Here is a 22,591-nt window from a genome sequence, read left to right on the forward strand (position 1 = left end):
GGGGGCTGTGACAGTGATGCCGAGGTGGGGCTAGGGTGGGAGTTGAGGAAGAGTCATGACCATCCTGGAGTTGATGCTGAGGAATAGGGGCAGTGTCCACACCCCAGGCTTGTGGTCAGTCAGCAACTCGTTGCTTTTGCAGGACTGCTCTTGGAATCTAACTTCATGAGGATGGAAGCTTCCTGTTCTTTCTGCACATTCCCTTCCCAAGGTCCCAAAGCCGGAAATGATCATGAAGCTGAGGGAGGGGTGGACTTCCAACACAGAGTTCTCCAGGGAGCCCTGGTTGGGCACAAGGGGATCTAAGTAGGGTTGTCAGATAAAATACAGGACTCCCAGTTAAATTTTAATTTCAAATAAATAACAGATAATTTTTTTAGTATAAGTATGTCTCAAGTACTGTTTGGGAAGTACTTATACGAAAAATAATTCATTGCTTATCTGACAATCAAATTTAATTGGGTGGTATGGTGTTTTTACTTGTTTACTTTGTTTTGTTTCTGCTAAATCTGGAATTTAAGATAAGATCTTAGTGGCAGGGATCTAGAAGTGGAAGCTACAAGGGGATCCCATGATTAGTGAGAGAGGCAAAAATCACATGGTTTTGATGTTCTCAAAAGGCCCTAGGGACAGACTTCTCATGTCCATCAATGACATTTGATGCATTCTTTTATCATGGCCCACAGTGTGCTGGGTCCGGGAAGACAGGTGCTGTAGGATGCCCTGAGATGGGGGTGGTAACTGTTTCTTAATGATGCTCCCTCCCACCACAGGGCCTTAGCACCTGCTGGGCCTTCTGCCTGGAACACTCAGCTCCCACTTTCACTTTGTTAATTTTTGTTCCTCCCTCAGATCTCCACTCAAATGTCACATTCTCAGGAAATCCATGCCTGAGCCCTCTGCCTGGGTCAAAGGCCCCTATTACACACTCTCATAGTGTACACACCTCTCCTTTGTGGCTCCTTCTCAGCTGTACTTCTGCATCACTCAGGAGGTTCTTAGATTAACATGGCAGCAAGCTTCACAGGGCAGGGGCTGTGTCTGGCTCTGCTCACCTTTGTATCTTTGGTGCCCAGTACAGTACTTGACAGATAATAGGGTTATAATAAATGTCTGTGGACAGATGAATCTTAGGTGGAGGTGCGGTGGACATGGAACTGAAGGGGCACCAACCCCAACCCCTGTCTATTTCTAAGCCAAGTCACCACTGATGATGAGCAACAGAACGGACCCACAGACAACTCCCAGGTATAAAGGGCTATAAATCTGCACTCCTCACCCTATAGGTTAGCAGGGAACACCTGAAAGGCAGAAAAGGAGAAACTTTTCCTCCCCAGCAATTTTTTTAAACCAAAGTACAGAAAGAGAGAGAAATACTGGGACCAGTGAGACAGAAGCAAGGACAAGAGAGTCCAAGAAAATGGGGTGGCAGTGGGTGGGGGGCTAGGCCTGGATGTGTGCCTAGAAGGGCTGCTGGTATTCGTGGCTCACTTTTATGTACCAGCTGGGGCATGGTGTGCGGTAAGTCAGACTTAAAGTGCCAGGGACATAAGGGAGAGAAAGGACGGTGCAGGTGTATAACTAAGGATGCCTTCAGCAGACAAGCAAGGGAGCCTGGCCAGAAAGATGCGCCAGATTTCTTCTCTCCCCACCTGTCACCCCCTCTGGATTCCCAGTGTGATCACCTGTCCCAAGCAATCCAGTTCTTTAGACATTTATCCATAAACCTTCTCCTCTCCCCTGCCCACCCCTCCAAACCTCCCCAAGCACCTACACAAGACCAAGGAAGACCTCATTCTCTGCCTGTCCCCACCCTTCCCTGACTTCACTCCAAACGCTTCCAAAATCGGTCCCACTTCTCTCTGTAACTGCTGCTGACGACTGATCCATGTAGTGGACTGGACTAACTTAGGAAGTGCCCACCCACCCCACCCCCATACCTATAGAAATGCTGGATCAAATAGAGCCCAAAAGATGGTTTTGCTACAATGCCAAGCTTGAAAGCAGGAAAGAGACATCTTCAGGTATCAGAAACAAAAAGGAAATTCAAAACCTTAGTGGTGAAAGGGAACCGAAGCCAATGAGCCACAGGACTATGGGCCAGATATATCCTAGAGGCTAGATGGTAACGCCCAGGGAGGATTAAAGGAGAGACCCCAAGCCTCTGCATCCTGCGGACCTGGAAGGAGACCCCACGCATAAAGCCAGCAGCCAAAAAAAAAAGGTGGTTTCATTTACAAATGTGGACTAGAAAATTCATGTCATGATTCAGGTATGCGGCCTGGAAGTAGGATGCTGAGAAATCAGAATATTAAGGCTGCTCTGGTTGTGGGTACGGGGTTTGAATGAGTAGTACCAGTGAAATACAGAAACCTCAAGCTGAGATATTAACTCTAAAACTGGTCCCAAGCTCAAGCAATGCTTGAGCATAAAGGAAATTGAACCCAGGAGGAAGCAGTGGGCAGTAACAAGCAATAGTGAACGCATAAATTGTTAAAACATGTTTGTAAATCCAAACTATTAAACCATAAAAGATATAACAACAACAGATTCTTTAAAGGGTTTTAAAGGCAGGGTTTTTTAAAGAGGTATAATCAAAATACTAGATAAATATAACATGGAATGGGAGAAAATATTTGCAAAAGAAGCAACTGACAAAGGATTAATCTCCAAAATATACAAGCAGCTCATGCAGCTCAGTAGCAAAAAAACAAACAACGCAATCCAAAAATGGGCAGAAGACCTAAAAGACATTTCTCCAAAGAAGATATACAGATTGCCAACAAATACATGAAAGGATGCTCAACATCACTAATTATTAGAGAAATGCAAATCAAAACTACAATGAGGTATCACCTCAAACAGGTCAGAATGGCCATCATCAAAAAATCTACAAACGATAAATGCTGAAGAGGGTGTGGAGAAAAGGGAACCCTCTGGCACTGCTGGTGGGAATGTAAATTGATACAGCCACTATGGAGAACAGTGTGGAGGTTCCTTAAAAAACTAAAAATAGAACTACCATATAACCCAGCAATCCCACTACTGGGCATATACCCTGAGAAAACCATAATTCAAAATGAGACGTGTACTACTATGTTCATTGCAGCTCTATTTACAATAGCCAGGACATGGAAGCAACCTAAGTGTCCATCATCGGACGAATGGATGAAGAAGATGTGGCACGTGTATACAATGGAATATTACTCAGCCATAAAAAGAAACAAAATTGAGTTATTTGTAGTGAGGTGGATGGACCTAGAGTCTGTCATACAGAGTGAAGTCAGTCAGAAAGAGAAAAACAAATACCGTATGCTAACACATATATATGGAATCTAAAAAAAAAAAATGGTTCTGAAGAACCTAGGGGCAGGATAGGAATAAAGACGCAGACATAGAGAATGGACATAGAGAACGGGGAGTGGGAAGGGTAAGCTGGGATGAAGTGAGAGAGTGGCATGGACATATATACACTACCAAATGTAAAACAGATAGCTAGGGGGAAGCAGCCACATAGCACAGGCAGATCAGCTCGGTGCTTTGTGACCACCTAGAGGGGTGGGATAGGGAGGGTAGGAGTGAGACGCAAGAGGAAGGGGATATGGGGATGTATGTATACATATAGCTGATTCACTTTGTTATACACCAGGAACTAACACAACATTGTAAAGCAATTATACTCCAATAAAGATGTTAAAAAAAAAAAAGTGCTGACTCAGGGCTGGAAGGCATGGGAAACACTGGCTCTGCCCTGAAGGAGGAGGAAGCTGCCTGTTGCCAGACACACCTGATGGCTTTCACACTTTGATGGCCCTTGAGATTGCTTTGTAGAATCACTCTTTTTTTTTACCAATAAAGGAAGAATTTAAAACATATATATATATATATATATATATATATATATATATATATATATATATATATATATATATATAAAACATGGAAAATGGGAGGAGGGAGTTAAGAAGGAAATTAAAGTATACCAAGGTTCTTGTTTTGTGCCTATTTCAGGATAGAAGTACTAACTAATTTTAGACTTTATCAGAGACATATGAAATTAAGTATATTTGTTTAAAATTTGAGGGAAATCACTACTAAAACGTAAACTTCCAAAGCAGTGGAGGGATGGAGGGAACAAGAGAAATAAAGTCACCTTGATCGGTTCAATAGAGGACAGAAAAGTAGGGGAGGAGGAAAGCAAAGAAAAAGCGTGTCCAGGGCTTCCCTGGTGGCGCAGTGGTTGAGAGTCCGCCTGCTGATGCAGGGGACACGGGTTCGTGCCCCGGTCTGGGAAGATCCCACATGCCGTGGAGTGGCTGGGCCCGTGAGCCATGGCCGCTGAGCCTGCGCATCCGGAGCCTGTGCTCCGCAATGGGAGAGGCCACAACAGTGAGAGGCCCGCGTACCGCAAAAAAGAAAAAAAAAAAAAAAAAAAAGCGTGTCCAGTAGAAAATTTTTAAAGAGATGATAGAAATAAGGCCAAATAAATCAGTAATCAAAAAATCTATAAATGGATTAAATAGGTCTACTTAACTCTATTAAATAGGTCTACTTAATGGATTAAGTGGATTTAATAGGATTAAAATATATAAATGGATTAAATAGGTCTACTTTACTTAATTTTAGGAGTTTAGCATAACCTTAATGCCTGAACTGAAAACAATAAAACAATAAAAAAGCATGTCCAGTAGAAAATTTTTAAAGAGATGATAGAAATAAGGCCAAATAAATCAGTAATCAAAAAATATATAAATGGATTAAATAGGTCTACTTAACTCTAGCTCCATACTGCTTACAAGCAACATATGTAAAACATAAGGCTATGGTAGGCTGAAAGACAAAGGATGGAAGAAGATATAATGGAAAATTAATCAAAAGAAAGCAGACGTAGCAATAAAATCAGGCAAAATCAACTTCAAGGCAAAAACCAATAGTAAGGATGAAAAGCATCCTATTTAATGATAAAAGGGCCAACCCACCAAGAAGACACAACAATCATAAGCCTGAATGCTAAATAGCATTCTCTCAAATTAAGAAAAAATTGATAAAATTCCCAGGGAAAATGACACATTCACAATCATGGTGAGACATTTTTAAAACACCTCACTCAGAACTCTTAGATCAGACATCCAAAAAATATCAAAGATAAACATTTGAAAAATGCAATTTATAAGTCTGACCATATATATGCTATGTGTATATGATGAAGGAAGCCTTGACAAATTCTAAGGAATAAATATCATACAGAATGCATTCCATGACCACAATATAGCAAATCTAGAAATCAGAAGTGAAAAGGAGCCCCTCAAACCAAAAAATACATTTCGAAACTAAAAAAAATTAAAAAATAAAAAATTCTTCTAAATAATTTACAAGTTAAAAAGTAAGTTATGATAAACTTCCTAAAGGAAGTTAGTTACAAACTATTTATAACTGAACGATGAAAACACTGCACCCCAAAACATATGAGATACAGATACAGCAGTGTAGTTAGAAGGGAATTTATAGCCTTAAAAACGTGTTAGAAAATAAGAAATAGTGTTCAAGAAGCTGAATAAAATCAAATATGGTAGAAGAAAGAAAATAACAGAGAAGTAGTAGAAGAAAGGAAATATTAAAGCTAAAAGAGAAACAATAGAGATGCTCACCCAAACCAAAAGCTAGTTTTTTTAAGACTAATAAAATATAATTTTAAAAATATATTAAAATGATAAAATATACAAACCTTGAGCAAAATGAATCAAAAAAGAGAGGTAGGGTATAAGCATGTGGTATTAGGAATAAAAAGGGGGGCATAACCTATAAATATAATAAAAATGTGTAAAATTATAATACCATGAGAAAGAATATTTGTACCAAAAATTTTGAAAACTGTCAATTTTTGTTAAATGGTCCATTTTTTAGAAAAATATAAATCATCAAAATTGACTGAAGAAGAAAAATAAAACCATAATAGATCAATAACCATGAAATAAACTGAAGCTGTAGTTCAAAAAGTTTCTCTTATCCCAAAAAGGCCCAGATAGTTTTATAGGCAACCTTTACCAAACCTTAAGGAATAGATAATTCCTACTTTACACAAATCGTTTCAAAGAACAGAACAGAGAGAATGTTACCAAACTCATTTTAGGAGTTTAGCATAACCTTAATGCCTGAACTGAATAACAACAATAAAAACAAAATTGTAGGCCGATATCACTTATGAACATAAATATAAAAATCTTAAATAAAATAACAGCTATTCAAAAATCCAGGAACCTATATGAAAATAATACAGCAAGACTGTGACAAAAACTGTTAGAGTTCCATTTCCCATTCTTCTCTTTGTGTTTAGCCATAAGAACCCTGATTTTCAGCTCTGCTCATTGCACATTGCTTCCCAATAAGAGACTATTCCACAGCACCTCCCTTGAAGCTAGATGCCACCACGGGATGAGTTTTTAGCCAGTATGATGTGGGAAAGTGTTGTGTGTAACTTTCAGGAAATCTTTTTTTTTCTTTTTTTTTTTTTTTTTTTTTTGGCCTCACCAAGCAGCTTGCGGGATCTTAGTTCCCCGACCAGGGATTGAACCTGGGTCATGGCAGTGAAAGTGCCAAGCCCTAGACCATTGGACTGCCAGGGAATTCCCGCCGGAAGTCTTTCTAAAAGGAAGAACTGCATCCTTCTCTCTCTCTCCTTGGTGCTGCTCAGAATGCAGACAGGATGGCTGGGGCTTGAGCACCAGCTCCTTGGTTATGAGTGATATACAAAGGGTAGAAGATCAGCAAGACAGGAGGAGCTGGGGTCCTGACACTGAACTTCTACATCCAGCCTTTTTCTTTTTTCTTGGTGAGAGAGAAATATACTGAAGTCACTATTGAGACCCTGTTACAGCCAAACTTAATCCAAACTGATAATGGGATCAAGTGGGATTTATCCCAGGAATGAAAGAATGGGTCAACATGGAAAATCTATTAATATAATTCACCACATTACAGATGAAAGTATTAAATCTATGATCATCTAGGTAGATTCTGGAAAAGCACTCAATAAAATTCCACTCTCATTTTTTATTAAAAAATAAAAATTAAAAGCTCTTAGCCAACTAGGACTAGAAGGGAATTTCCTTGACCTGATCAATAGTATCCAACAAAATCTGTTGCAGGGCTTCCCTGGTGGCGCAGTGGTTGAGAGTCCGCCTGCCGATGCAGGGGACACGGGTTTGTGCGCCGGTCCGGGGGGATCCCACATGCCGCTGAGCGGCTGGGCCTGTGAGCCATGGCCGCTGAGCCTGCGCGTCCGGAGCCTGTGCTCCACAATGGGAGAAGCCACAACAGTGAGAGGCCCACGTACCACAAAAAAAAAAAAAAAAAAAATCTGTTGCAAACATCATCACACTTATAACTGGGCCTTAGAAGATATTCACTAATGTCAGGAAGGACATAAGAGTGCTACACTCAACAGTAAACTAGAAGTCCTCTTCAATGCACTATTACAAGGGAAAGAAATTATAAAAATACAGATTTAAAAGAAATATCCTCATCTGCAGAAAATATAACTGACTATATAGAAAACCCAGCGTGATTTTCAGACAAACTTTGGGTCCTAATAAGAGAGAGCAGCAAGGCTGCTGAATACAAAATCAACATATAAAACTTAATAGTGTTCCCAGACACTGGTACTGCCCAACAGGAAAAAAAAAAAAAGATCCCCAACAGAAGATTGTCCATAATGCCTTTCTTCTGGATCATGAAAAAATCCTGCTTTCTACCTCTCCATACCCACCATTACTTCCCTGAAATTCATTCTCCACTCAGCAGCTAGTGATCTTTGGTAAACATAAATTAGATCATACCACACTCCTTCTTTAACCTTTTAAGGGCTACTCATTAATTAGAATTAAATTCTAGTTCTTTATCATGCCCATGCTGTACATGACCTGGCCCCCACCTATTCTCCAATCTACTCCCTCACCATTGTCCTGTCCTGTTCCACACCAGCCACATGAATTTTCTTTCAGTTCCCAATGCATGTCAAACTCTTTCCTCTCCCAGTGCCTTCACATATGCTATTCCCTCCTCCTGGAATGCTTCCTCCCCCGACCATCACCTGAGTGTTCCTAGTCAACCCTCAAGTCTCAGTTTAAATGTCACCTGCTTAACCTAAATAAAGTTCCTTCTCTCTTAGTGCCTGCTTTTTTCTTTCATATTCCCACCATAATTGTAATAATATCACATTACCTATTATACCACAGTGTGTAATCATATTTTTACTCATGGTTTGTTTATTCATTGCCTTGACTCCCTTCTAGGCCATAACTTCTACGAAGGTAAGAGTCATGTCTTCCACATTTCCCTGAGCATTTAACAGGCGCTGTCATATGCTTATGACATAATAAGTGTTAATAATACTTATTAACAGATGCTTAATAAGTATTTTCTGAATGAATCAATCCACAAATGAATGACAGAGGTTACTGACATAGTCTGAGTCTCAGTAGAATGCCTGCTGCACTCTTCCCAGGATTCAGGCTTGTTAGGAGGAATGGGGGGACCCCCAGGGGTCTATATGGATGAGGGACCAAGAAGCCCCATGAGGGAGCAAATGGGGGCACATGGGCTTGGTTTCTGGTCCATGGGCAGCATCAGAGCTGGGGGCAGTGGTCTGAACACAGAGCTGCACCCAGCCATGACTCCTACCCCACCTCTCAAGAACTCAAGTCATAGACTTGCAGAATTGGCTTTACCGTAAAGCGCTACTTTTCTGTGATCTTTGTGGAATATTAAGAATTTGGAAGACGGTAGCTTTCAGTAATAACGGGGGCAACAAGGGCGCCTTTTTGCCGCACCCGATGGAGGCATTTACAGCTTCAGGAGCATATGGAGCTGCAGGGAGCTAGCGTGAGAGTAGAGAAAAGTGATGAATCCCCACAGGAACCCCAAGAAGTCTTGATCAGGCACACACACACACACACACACACACACACACACACACAGATGCTCCCAGGGGTTCCCAAAAATAGTTGGGGGAATTTAGGGAAGGTCTAAAACCCAACAATGGCAACCGGGAACAGAGCTGTGAGGGACTGCTTCTGGCACTCTACTTCTATTCCTTCAAGGGGTATGGCCTGGGCAACACAGATTACCACGAAACTCTTACAGCCAGCCCCAGGCAGGTTCCCAGACACCACACTTAGGGCCACTGGCCTGGGAGCACTGCAGCCCAGAGGGCGGATGGGCCACTGTGACGCTGCCACATGGCCATTAGAGAAAGCATCTTCCCATAGGAAGCCAACAACAGAGGGATTCCTCCCAGTATTCCCTCCAGAGTTCTCAGTGCAAATTTTTCAGTTTGAAATTAAGGAAACACTGTTTCTGAGGCCACCTAATGCCAGAATAGTGGCATACCCCCAACTGGTTAAATGCTTGTATGAGCCGAGTGGGGAGGAGTATTATATCTGCCCGGGGCCCCTGAGAGGCAATCTTCATGTTTATTTGTTTCTTTGGGGGTTCACATACTTGTACACCACAGGAAGTAACGAGGGATTGGAAAAATCCTGTTATCCCCTCTAAAGGACAATTGCTAGAGGCCTGCTTTGCACCTACCTGCTACTTCTCCCTACTACCCCGTTCCCGGGACCACTGTATTCTCCTGTCCACCTCACAGCACCTGGGACAGGTATGGGTACAAGGAGAATTCACTTTAGACTGCCCTGGTGACACCTCCATGGAGAGCCTCTGTGGCTGCTCTGACACCTCCCCATTCAAAGGGCTTGTTCTCAGGACCAGGAAGAGAGGGTGTGCAGGGAGCCCAGGCCAGTGAGGTCGTTATGCATCCCTCTCTCCTCTTCTCCACCCCACCCCCAGCAAAGCCTGAGATATCCCCACTCGGACCCACCTCTTGTCTTCTTCCACCTGTACACCGATGGAGTGGAACTCTCTTCGACTCCTGTTCTCCGTGTCCGAGTCTGAGATAGTCTCCACCTGGTGGCAGGATTGGGAAGTCAGTGGCCAGGGCTAGACCGAGGGATGCAAGTCCTTCCCAGGGAGAAGGGCAAGCGATGCCTGAGCCCCAAGCCAGCTGGCAAATCCTGAAAAGACAATCTGCCTGAACAAGACGAGAGACCCAGGAGGTTAGATGCATCAAGGTGCCAACCTCTGGGCACCGCTCTCCGCTCGCCAGGGGTGATGGTGCCAGGATGAGGGACAAGGATGTGGGCTGGGACTGTCTGGAGCAGCCCCGTCGATGATCAAGCTAAGAGTAAGCGAGGAAAAGGTCTATATCCAGAAGGGCCCACTGACCCCCTCAATCCATCCGCAACCGGACGGGGCCTGAACTTCCTCGGCGCCTCCTCCTTCCATACCTGCACCCCGATGGACGGCCGCCACTTCCGCTGCCGCGCCAGGCTCCGCAGCTCCTCCCTGCCTGGAATGGTCTTGATGATGAGTGTGGGGGGCTTGGGGCTGGCCCGGGGTGACACCGGCGCCAACTCCAGGGTGCGCGCGCCCATGGCCGGGCCGTCCAGCCCGTCGGCGGAGCTGCAGCGCCGGGCTGGGCCCTCCGCCGCGGTGAAGCTCTCATGGGCGGAGTCGGTGCTGCTCTGGGCGGTGATGGAGATGCGGGGCGGGGCCTGGCTTCCCGGTGGGATGGGGGGCGGGGCCTTTCTGAAGTTGAAGGCTGTGGCCAGGGAAAGCAAAGACACATAGGGTGAGAAACACGTCCTGACAGGTGTCTGCCACTCCCCACACCCACGCGGTACCACGGGACCCAGCAGCCACGTGTACTCCACGTGCTGCTACCTACAGAACCACGGATCCTTCGCCCCATCATCCGACCCAGAGAGGCAAGCGATCTGCCCAAGGTCACACAGCAGAGCCGTGACCAGGGCCAGAACCGGACCCAGATCGCTCTCCAACCTAGGGCCGGGCCAGGGACAGAGGGGGCGTACTCACAGGAGCCGGGCCTCCCTGAGACAGAGGCAGGGGTAGAAAGGAGGGGCAGGCAGTCATCGTCTTGAGAGCAGCCGGCCTGGATGGCCCGGAGGTAGCTGTGGCTCCGCATGCGGAAACAGCCGGGCAGGTCCAGGGCGTCCACGGCCTGGGACTCCAGCTCCCCAAACACGGACCCGCACACGGCCTCCAGCTGCTGGTTCAGCTCCTCGCTGAGCTGGGTACAGGAGCCAGAAGGACAGTTACCGTGGTGCTGAGATGGGATGGGGGCGTCTCTGAGGCACTTTGCCTTAGGAATATATCTAGTTCTGCAGAAGCTGTGTCTCTGTATGACTCTTAACGCCTTTGGACTAAAAGAAACCCTCACCCCCTGCAAAGAAAGACGGAGGCACCTCTGCCCTGTGCTGCTCGCCAGGCCTGCTTTGGGACCAGCCTTGGGGTCTAATCTTTCCTCTAAATACTCCTCCCTCGACCCCCCCCGCCATGCCTCTCCCAGATGCCTAGCTCGGGTGCCTCCAGACCACCCCATCTTCCTCCCCACCTGTCCCAGCCCTTCACGTTTCTCTCACTTGACCGTGGGGGGAGAGGACCAGAGAGCTGACAGCCACCCTCCTGCCAAGTATGGGGATGGGGTACTGTAGGGAAGGACAACTTTTATTTTATTATTTATGACCAACTGCATTACAAAAACGATGGAAAGCAACCTATAGAGATAAAATGATGTGGCAGGAAGGAAATTAATGGGTACATAACAGAGCAAAAATTATCATCCTTCAAGTGTTCCAAGCCCTCCCCCACCTCCTGCCCACTAACTAGGGTTCTGGTTCAGCCTGCCGGTTCCTTCCCTGCCCTCATCCTCTGAGGAAAGTTCAGCCACTGCTGATTGAGGTTCTTGGTTTTGGTTTTGATATTTTGTGATGCAGAACCCGTGGTGTTTAAAAAAAATTGAAGCAACTAAGAAAAAGCAAAACAAAAATTTTGTTCATGGAAGCATGTCACATAACACTCCACTAAGACTAAATATACCAGCGGCTGTAGCTTCATTTGCTTTATATGAGAAAACTGACACAAAGAAAATATAAAGTTAGGGAAGGAGGTGGTTCAGTGGTAAGCTCAACACCCAGAGCACAGGATGGTTGCACATTTGACCCTGAGCTTCAGAGCACCCATAGCTTCAAGGAGTATAGCTTCTGGGTTGCCCACATGGGCTAGGTTGTGAGACTCAACTGGACTCAAGTGCTGGCTCTGCTACTTCCTAGCAGTGTGGCCTGGGAACATTAAAGTTTTGGGCCTCTGTTTAATCACCTGTCAAATGGGAATGATAATGGTACCATCTTCATAGGGCGATTTAGGAAACTCAGAGAAAAACAAGGGAGGCACTTGGTGCAGGTAAGCCCTCAGTCAGTGCCACAGGATGGTCTCAGGGCCTACCTGGTAGACACAGGCCACCACTCATGACAATCACACTATTCTTGTCACTGAGTCCAAGAGAAATTCCCCCATGGGTGATTATGTAGAGGCCACTGGAGGAAGTCATGGACAAGGTCCTCAGTAGCATCCACATGGTGAATGTGACAGCAAGTATCCCATGGTTGCATCTTGTGACCTCCCAGGAAAGATTCATGGCATCATATTTATGTACAGTCAACAGAGAAAGGAGTAGCTTGACTCATGTGTAAACTGCAGCTCAGTGTTTCCAAACTCGGCCCCCAAAGTGTATATGACATTATATCACTAGAGTCTACCTCAAATTGAGCAGGAATTTCCATCCTATTCTACAGATAGGCAAACTAAGGCTCAGAGAGGGCAGATGAATTATCCAAAGATGCCCAGCATGTAAGTGAGAAAACTAAAGTGTCCAGTTTCCTGTCTCTCCTGCCAGGCTAACTGAGCATCAGAATGTCCTGGAGAGCTTGTTAAACCTGTATTAACTCAGTCCCCACCCTAAGGATCTGAACCCAGGGTTCTCTAACTATAAGCCTCTCTTCACCTTGGCTGCTTTGAAGGTCAGAGCCAAATTTGCTGGAGATTCAGTGATGCCAACATGGGTCCAGTAATTAAAAAGAAAGACTGTCTGCAGCTTTTTCTAAAGGAACTTCATTACAAGTGTACAGAAATCACAGGCCATGGACAAATCAATCCAAGATCCTGTAGACATGAAGTTCTCCCATGTTTGTCCGGCACAAGCCACACTCCTGTGGCACCTGTGACTTTCACGACTCCTTGTGAGTCTGCCTCTCATTTTCCTATCTCTTGACCTCTGGGGTACCAAGCACCAGTGGTACCTGAAGTTCAGGAGCTGATCTAACTCTTGCTATTGCTAGGCCGGGCTCAAGATACTCCCCAACTAGAACCAATCCAGCCCAGAGGGTCCCTCTGAAGCACAAGAAAGCTTATCTAACCCTAGCAGAGAGCATTTCAGTCTCAAGTCTGGACACCAAGGATGGAAGGAATCTCACTCTGTGGCTTATATCTGTATCTCCAGCCCTTTTCTCTGTGTAAAGCACTAGGCATAATATCTGGCATATAGCAGGTGCTCAATAAACATTAACTACTATTATTAGTAGCAAGAGGTTCTTAAATCACAGTGACAATACCTCTCAAAGGCCCATCTTTCCCAAGGGTTCTCAAGCTCTTGAAATCCCCACCATATGCTAGTCCCATGACCAATTCTATCCAAGGCAGACGGAAGGAGGGTGTGAAACTCTCTGGGGCTACACATATTCCATCTCTACCAGCCAAGAGGAGCTTCTGGCGTTCCAATAAGGGACCAGGACCTAAGGGAAATGTAGATTTTTATAGACTCTCAGAGGAATACTACATCTGAGCTGATCTTTACGGTATTACAAGTATGAAATTGTGACATTGTGCTGTGAATTCTCCTATTTTCCCTACACTGCCTTCCACCCTGCTCCCCTCAACTCTCACTTTCAGGAGAGTCAAAGCCACAGAATCCTCTTGGGAAATGAGAACCTTAACCTTTCTGCAAACCAGACTCAGAATCAGTAAATATTTCCAAGGATGTGGGATATTTAAAAGAAAATACTTTGTTTGGGTCTAACTGAAAATTATCTGTACTAGAGTTAGTGGGTCCAACTGGGGACAAGGCAACATCCTGTATACTTTACATATGGCATTTGGTTTAGATAACCTTGGAAAACCCTCCCATTTTAAAACGTTCTAAAACACTTAATAAAATATAACAAACGTTTTATATACATTAATTGAGCTCACAAGAAAGTGAGGTAAGTCCCCAGGGGACAAAAGCAAAGAGGAGACTGGAAAATCGAATATTAACTGTGTGAGCCAATGCTGCAAACAGCCCAGTGGAGGGTGGGAGGCGGGGGCAGGGGTTGCTGGTCTCAGTAACCAAAGGGCTTAGATTTTAACACCCACTTGGGCCCACACGAAGCGTGGAATTGGAAATGGGAACCTGCATAAAAGTAGGAAAGGGGAAAGCTTTGATGAAAAGACAAACTAGAAAAATCAATTATCAACACAGACTGATGACAAGGGAGCTAGTCTGTAGTCCAGGCACTGGGGAGAGGGGAAAGATGATAAATCTCCTAAGAATTTATACCCACAAGCTCGTCTTCACACAGACCCAGCCTTCAGTGTCTGCATGGGCCAGACGCCCCCCAAATTAAAAATTAACATAAAAAGGTGCCAGACCGAGAATAGTTGAACAGAAGCAATTTAAAAATATTTTCTGAATGGTTCTGAAGAACCTAGGGGTAGGACAGGAATAAAGACGCAGACGTAGAGAATGGACTTAAAGACACAGGGAGGGGGACGGGTAAGCTGGGACGAAGTGAGAGAATGTCATGGACTTATATAAACTACCAAATGTAAAATAGATAGCTAGTGGGAAGCAGCCGCATAGCACAGGGAGATCAGCTCAGTGCTTTATGATCACCTAAAGGGGTGGGATTAGGAGGGTGAGAGGGAGATGCAAGAGGGAGGAGATAGGGGGATATATGTATATGTATTGCTGATTCACTGTGTTATAAAGCAGAAACTAACACACCATTGTAAAGCAGTTATACTCCAATAAAGATGTTAAAATATATTAATTAATTAATTAAAAATATTTTCTGGGGGACCCACTCCTAACCCAGGCTGATGAGGGTTCTCAAAGATAAAGCTACACTGAAGATGAGCTCATATTAAACTGTGTGGTAGACAACCTCTAACACAGCTCCTAATCATCTTCACCTCCTGCATTCACATCCTTGCATAGTGCCCTCCTCTTGAGTGCAGATTAGACCTATTGGTCCACTTCTAATGAACAGAATATGGCAGATACAATGGCATGTCACTTTTGAGATTAGATTACAAAAAACACTGAGGCTTCCATCTTGGACACTTTCTCTCACCATCTCTCTCTCGGAGTCTTTGCTCTGGGGGAAGCAAGTTGTTATGTTTGAATTGTGTTATGTTGTGAGCCATATGGTGAGTCCCACACATCAAGGATCTGAAGCCTGCTGACAGCCATGTGAGTGTGGAAGGGGATCTTCCTCTAGGCAAGCCTTGAGATGACTGCAGCCTTGGCCAACACCTTGATGAAGCCTGTGAGACATCTGATCCATGCGGCACCCAGCTAAGCTGTGCTTGGATTCCTGACCCACAGAAATTGTGAGATAATAAATATTTTTTGTTTAAGACTCTATGTTTTGGGGTAATTTATTATGCAGCAATAGATCACTAATGCAGACAGTGACATAAACAAGAACTAAACTTCTACTGAGTGAAGCCGTTGAGAATTCAAGGTTTATCGGTTACTGCAGCTAGTGTTACCTTAGCTAAAACAGAATAGCTTTTAAACAATGTTTAAATTTTCTAAAACTTAAAAGATAAATAAAACTGAAAACATAAGGATAGAATAAAAGCTTTGAGGGACTTTCCTAGCGGTCCAGTGGTTAAGACTCCACGCTTCCACTGCAGGGGGCACAGATTTGATTCCTGGTCAGGGAGCTAAGATCCCACGTGCCGCATGGTGCGGCCAAAAAAAAAGTTTTGAAAAAACCAGAAAGATTTGAAAAGGGACTAAATCAGATTTCTAGGGGGCAAAGGGGGAAATTTAAAACACAACTAATGAGTAAATGAAACACAATTGAAGAGAAAAATAGTGAACCAGTGAATAGTGAATAATATCTGAGGAACTTACCTAGAAGGCAACATAGAGAGGTAGAGATGGAAAATATGAAGGAGAGAATAAAAAGGCCTCAAATACAACAAATAAGAGTTCTAGAGGGGGGACTCGATAAAATGTAGAAGAGGCAATATTCAAAGGGTTAATAATAGTCACTGAGAATTTTCCAGACTTCTGACTTCAGACACAACAGAGTGAGGATACCAAATCCTGTCCCCCAAGACAACTATAAAGCTGCACAAAACTGTCAAAAACAACCATTTTATCACTCTGAAAATCAATCAAAGGTATACAGCAAAGAAACACATTCATGAAAACTACTGAACTTTGGGTAAGGACAGCATGAGTCTGTGGTGTCCTTGCCTGAGGCTGCTCCCATTACCCAAGCTCCCAGCTCTGTCTGTTGCAATAGTTCAAAAAGGGTGGGCCAGGCTATGAAAACCAGCTGCTTCACTGCAACTAACAAAGGGAGCTCACTTAGTTTTGAGCATTGTCTGTTATAGTGTCAAGGATAGGAATAACCAGCAGCCCTGCCAGGCTGAGGTTTCAGCACTGTTTGGGGGCAAGCAATGGGACTGTCAGACTAGACAGGGATTTGATGGGGAGTTCCAAGGGCTAAGACAGCCACAGAGAGTTTGATAAGCTCTTCACATAGTCTGGGTTAACTAGAGGCTGGGTGCATGTACAACAGAGATCAGAGAGGCCTTGAGCCCACCCACATATCCTTTGCCAATGGAGCCTGTGCGTACGTGCAGAAGAAATGCAAGAGAGCCTGGTGGAAAGTAAAAGCCAGAGATGGCTTGAAAACAGCACAGTGTTTGTACTCCCCAGATCACACATAGAACCATAAAAGGAGAGAGAAGAAGTCTTACGGGCTTGAAGTTTTTGAGCACAACCTCTGATCAATCTCTGGCTGGACATTAAGCTATGCAGAGACAGGGTCAACCCCTAGGAAACCAGGCTTTAAAATAAAAACAAGAAAGAAAAAAAATTAGTGGAGAAATCAGAGGCTGCATCTGGAATCATAGATAGATTTCACAGATTTAGCCCAGGGATTAACAAACAAACAAGCAAAGCAATAACAATCTTCAAGAGGTAAAATAAGAATCCAGAGTTGCTACAATACATTAGCTAAAATGTTCAGTATTCAACCAAAAAATCTGTGACACATGTAAATAAACAAGAAAATGTGAATGTCCCCAAACATTTGATTTATCAGACAAAGACTACAAAGCAGCTATTATAAGAATGTTCAAAGAACTAAAGGAAAGCATGTTTAAATATTTAAGGGAAAGTATGACAACAGTGACAGCATTAATAGAAAATCACAACAAAGAGAATTTTTTTTAAAAAGGAACAAGAAAAGAACTTCCCTGGTGGCTCAGTGGTTAAGAATCCGCCTGACAATGCAGGGGACATGGGTTCAAGCCCTGGTCTGGGAAGATCCCACATGCCGCAGAGCAACTAAGCCCATGCACCACAACTACTAAGCCTGCACTCTAGAGCCCATGTGCCACAACTATTGAAGCCCATGAGCCTAGAGCCCCTGTTCCGCAACAAAGAAAAGCCACCACAATGAAAAGCCCACACACCTCAATGAAGAGTAGCCCCCGCTTGCCGCAACTAGAGAAAGCCCTCACACAGCAACGCAGACCCAACCAGCCAAAAGTGGCAGCCAAAAATTAATTAATTAATTAGTTTTTTAAAAGAACAAGAAAAGAATCAAATGGAAATTCTAGAGCTGAAAAGTACAATAACTGAAATTAAAAATTCACCAGAAGGGCTCAGCATAAAAAGTGATCAGTAAACTTGAAGATAGATGAGTATAGATTATCCAATATAAAGAACTGGATGGGGATAATGACTGAATAGAAATGAACAGTGCCTCAGAGACCTATGGAACAACATCAAGTCTATCAGTATGCATGTAATGGGAGTCCCAGAAGAAGAGAGAGAGAGAAGGAGGAAGAAAAAGTATTTGAAAAAATAAGGGCCCCCAACTTTCCAAATTTGATGAAAAACATTAATCTACAGATCAAAGAAACTCAATGAATCCAAAGTAGGTTAAACATAAAGAGATCCACACCCAGACACATTACAGTCAAAATGTTGAAAGACAAAAAGAAAATCTTAACAGCAACAAGAGAAAAACAATTCATCGCATACAAAAAAAAATATGATTAAAAACTGTCTTTTCATCAGAAACAATGAACACCAAAGGCAGTGGAATGGTATAGTGAAAGTGCTAAAAGAAAAAAACTGTCAACCAGGAATTCTATATCCAGCAAAACTATCCTTCAAAAAATGAAGTAAAAATAAAGACATTTCCAAATAAATACAGACTGAAGAAATTATTGCCAGCAGAACTATCTTACACGAAATACTAATGGAAGTTCTTCAGGTTAAAAGGAAGTGATAACCAGTAGTAACTCAAATCCACAGGAAGAAATGAGGAGCACCAGAAATGGTAAATATGTGAGTAAATATAAATAGGTCTATAAATATATTTTTCACATTTTTTTCTCTCAACTTCTTTAAAAGACGTAAGCAAAGCAATTATTATAATACTATTATTGGTTTATAATAATTTTTAGGTTTATAACACAGGTATAGGTAATACATATGACAATAATAGCACAGAAAAGGGAGAGAGAAAGGAGATATATTACAGCAGTGCTTCTGTATTTTACCAGAATCAATTAGATTTTAATAAGTTAAGATACACATTGTAATTTCTAGTGCAACCACTAATAACTTGAATAATATAGTAAAAAGGAATTAACGAAAAGAAATTAAAATGGTACACAAAGTATTTAATACAAAAGAAGGTAGTAAAGGAAGAACAGAGGAACAAAAATGACATGAGACAATCCAACCATATCAATAACCACATTAAATGTGAGTAGACAAAACACCGTCATTCAAAAGGCAGAGATTTTCAGACTGGATAAAAAAGCAAGTAGATAGAAAGTAAAAAGAAGGAAAAAGATGTACCAGCAAACAGTAACCATGAGAGAATTTTCCAGATTTGATGAAAGACATGAATCCTCAGATTCAGGGAACACACCACACACACACACACACACACACACACACACATCATAGTGAAACTGTAGGACACCAAAATCAAGGGCAAAATTTTGACAACAATCCGAGAGAAATGAAAATAACCAAGAAAGACTATTAGATTGATAGTAGACTTCCCCACAGCAACAACAGAACAGATGACAGAGGAATATCATCAAAACACTGAGAGAAAATAAATGTTGACCTAAAATTCTGTAATAAGCTAAATTATATAAAATAGTGAAAGTAAATGACATTTTTGGTTAAAGGCAGAATTTGCCACTAACAGACACTCACTGAAAAAAGTTACTAAAGAATTTACTTTAAAAGGAAGAAATGAAATGTAAGAAGGTATAGTGAGGGGGGAAAAGGTAAAAATGTGAAGTATTAGTAATACTACTAATCAAGTATTGGTAGTATAAAATTTAATAACAATAATAAAGACTAACTGAGAGAGGTAAAAAAAAAGGTGGGACTAAAATACTGGGCAACTGGTACATGTAAGAAGGGAAGAGGTGATCAAAAGTAAAGCGTCCTAAGGTCTTTACGTTGTTCAGAAGAAGGGTAGAAGTAATTGTCAATCTAAGACAATCTGAGACTTTGCTAAGTCAAATATGCACATGAAAGTATAAGAATAACCACAAAAATAATGAAATTAGTACATATAACTACCAAATCAGTGTGGGATTTGGTGAAGAGAAAAATGAAGAAAATCCAATTGATCCAAAAGAAGGCAGCAAAGGAGTAGAAAAGCATCTCCCAAAAGGCAGGATAAATAGACGGGCACAAAATAAGATGACAGAAATGAATCCAAGCATATCAGAAATCACAATAAATATAAATGTACTAAACTCTCAAACAATTGTCAGAATGGATATAAAATAAAATATAGATATAAACTACTTACAAAAGACACACCTAAAACATAAAGAGACAAAAAGCTTTAAAGTAAAATATAGGAAAAGATGTTCTAGGAAAATACTAGAAGGGCAAAAAGTGATAAAGATAATAGAGTGACGTCGCTAGTTCATTAAACCTGTAAATTTCCTCTTCTGTAAATCAGGGGTTATAAACCATGCCCCCCTGGAAAAATATGTAAAGTATACATGATGTTAGATAGTGTAAAGTGATGAAAAGAAGAAGTGGTGGGGGGGGGAGGAAGAGGAAAAGGAGAAGAACAGAGAAGGGAAACAGGAAATGTTGAGGGGGGTTAAAATTAAAATTTAGAACGTTTGGGTAAAGACCTGAAAGAAGCGAGGGAGCAATCCATGGGAGTATCTGGGAAGGAGAGATCCAGGCAGAGGTAGCAGCAAAGGACCTAAGGCTGAAGCACACGTGTGGTGTCGGAGGTGCAGCAAGGAGACCAGGGCTGGAGTGGGTGTGGGATGGGAACAGTGTTAGAACAGGAACTCAGAGGTAGCAAAGGGCCAGATCATGCAGGGCCTTATACATCATAGTACAGTGTTTGACTATTCCCCTGAGCAAGGTCTTGACTGAATGCAATTTTATTCTTAAATGATCACTCTGGCCGTATTATGAGAGAATGAAGTGGAGCAAGGACAAGTGCAAGAGATCAACTAGAAAACAGTGCAACAGTCTAGACAAAAGAACATGGTGACTTGCACTGACGTGCTGGCAGTGGAGATGGTGAGGAGTGACTGGATCCTGGAAATACTTTGAAGGTGGGACCGACAGGATTTACTGAAGGGTTGGACATGGGATGTGTGAGAGAGAAAGGAGTCCAGACTGACTTCAGTGTTTTAGATCAGTGCTCCTGGAATAATAAAATTGCCATTATCTGTAATGGAGAAGACATTGGATGGAGTAGGAAATTTGAGGAGGGAGAAAAGGGTACCAGCAGTTTGGTTTTGAACATCTTAAGTTTGAGATGTCTACTCAACATCCATGTGAGATTTCAACACACAGATATATATGCATTTATGGGAGAATGTGGGCTGGTGATAGACATTTGGGAGTCATCAGGCTCTCAATAATATTCAAAGCCATGAGCCTGGATGAGCTCACCCAAAGAGTGAGTGTAGGAAGAAGTCCAGGAACTAAGCCCTGGAAAACTCCAGTGTTCAGATCCTGAAAAGTTTGCGGGCACCAGTGACACAGACTAAGAATAGGCAACCAGAGAGAGAAGGCAGAAGAACCTAAAAGGTGTGGTGTCCTCAAAGCCAACTGAGAAAAGTGTTTCAGGAAGGAGAGAGTCATCAGCTGCATTAGATGTTGCTGATGGATCAAGTAAAACAAGGTCTGAGCATTAACTAGTGGGTTTAGCAACATAGAATGGTCTTCTGTGAAAAGATGGCTGTGCCAATCAGATTCCCTGATTCAGGAAATGTAACAAAGAAATGCTGAGAGACTGCAGCAGCAAAACCATGGGAGCCAACCAGGACGGTCTTTGCATTGCTTTTTTTGCCCAGCAAACAGTAAAAATAGCTAACCTTTATTGAGTGCTGGCTGAGTGCCAAGAACACTATTATGATGCCTATTTTTAAATAGGGAGAGTGGGGCTCAAAAAAGTCAAGTATCTTGCCCCAGGTCACTCAGCTGGTAAGTAGCTGAGCTGGAATTCAAACCCACCTCATGCATTTAATCACTAAACTGCACTGCCTCCTTTAGTTAAGGGTAAAGTCTACACTTAGGTAGAACTCACACTTGTAAAATACCAGTGTGGGGCCAGGTACCTTGTGTTTGCATATATTTTCTCACTGAACTCACAAAACCCCTGTGAGATAATCATCATTACAATTGTCATTTCAAAGATGGGCCAACAGGGGCTTGGCTTCCCTGGTGGCGCAGTGGTTAAGAATCCGCCTACAATGCAGGGGACACAGGGTCGAGCCCTGGTCCGGGAAGACCCCACATGCCGCGGAGCAACTAAGCCCATGCGCCACTACTCAGCCTGCGTGCCGCAACTACTGAAGCCTGCGCATCTAGAGCCCGTGCTCCGCAACAAGAGAAGCCACCACGATGAGAAGCCCGCGCACCACAACGAAGACCCAGCACAGCCAAAAATAAATAAATTACATTAAAAAAAAAAAAAAAAAAGATGAGCCAACAGAGGCGTTGAGAGGGAGGTATCTTGCCAGTGTTCCACAGGGTGGAGTGGAGGGGAAAGACCTCAAGCCCTGATCATCTCTGAGACTGCAGTTCTGCCTATCTCCAGTCTATATGCTCAATCTTGCCTTTTACATGGGGTGGGTTGGGAGCAATCAGGCCACGAAAGGGCTGGGGAACCTCAGAGAACTGACGCTGCCATTACAAGTTCATCACTTTGAGGATGCTTTGTGGTTTTTAAGGATGTGACTCTCTGAGATCCTCAGTCTGAGTCAGCTCCAGGAGTCCCAAGGCAGGCTTCCCAGATCCCCAGAACAAGACCTGTTCTCTCTCCATGGGCAGATTCCTGATTTTAAGGCCTAGGCTGAGCATGGGACT

General features: G+C 43.1%; 1 protein-coding gene across 3 annotated transcripts in view; it reads right to left on the bottom strand.

The window, feature by feature from the left end:
- DLGAP3 (DLG associated protein 3) overlaps nt 1-22,591 on the bottom strand; it is a 61,496-nt gene that overhangs the window by 9,923 nt on the left and 28,982 nt on the right. For all 3 annotated transcript variants that reach the window (XM_060003631.1, XM_060003618.1, XM_060003624.1), the window contains 3 exons: nt 10,933-11,146; nt 10,344-10,657; nt 9,878-9,963 (listed from right to left, as the gene is read on the bottom strand). In XM_060003631.1, coding sequence (XP_059859614.1) covers nt 9,878-9,963; nt 10,344-10,657; nt 10,933-11,146 — 614 coding nt within the window. The remainder of the gene's footprint in view (nt 1-9,877; nt 9,964-10,343; nt 10,658-10,932; nt 11,147-22,591) is intronic.

Source organism: Delphinus delphis, chromosome 1, assembly GCF_949987515.2.
Source record: "Delphinus delphis chromosome 1, mDelDel1.2, whole genome shotgun sequence".
In the NCBI taxonomy this organism is placed as follows: domain Eukaryota; kingdom Metazoa; phylum Chordata; class Mammalia; order Artiodactyla; family Delphinidae; genus Delphinus; species Delphinus delphis.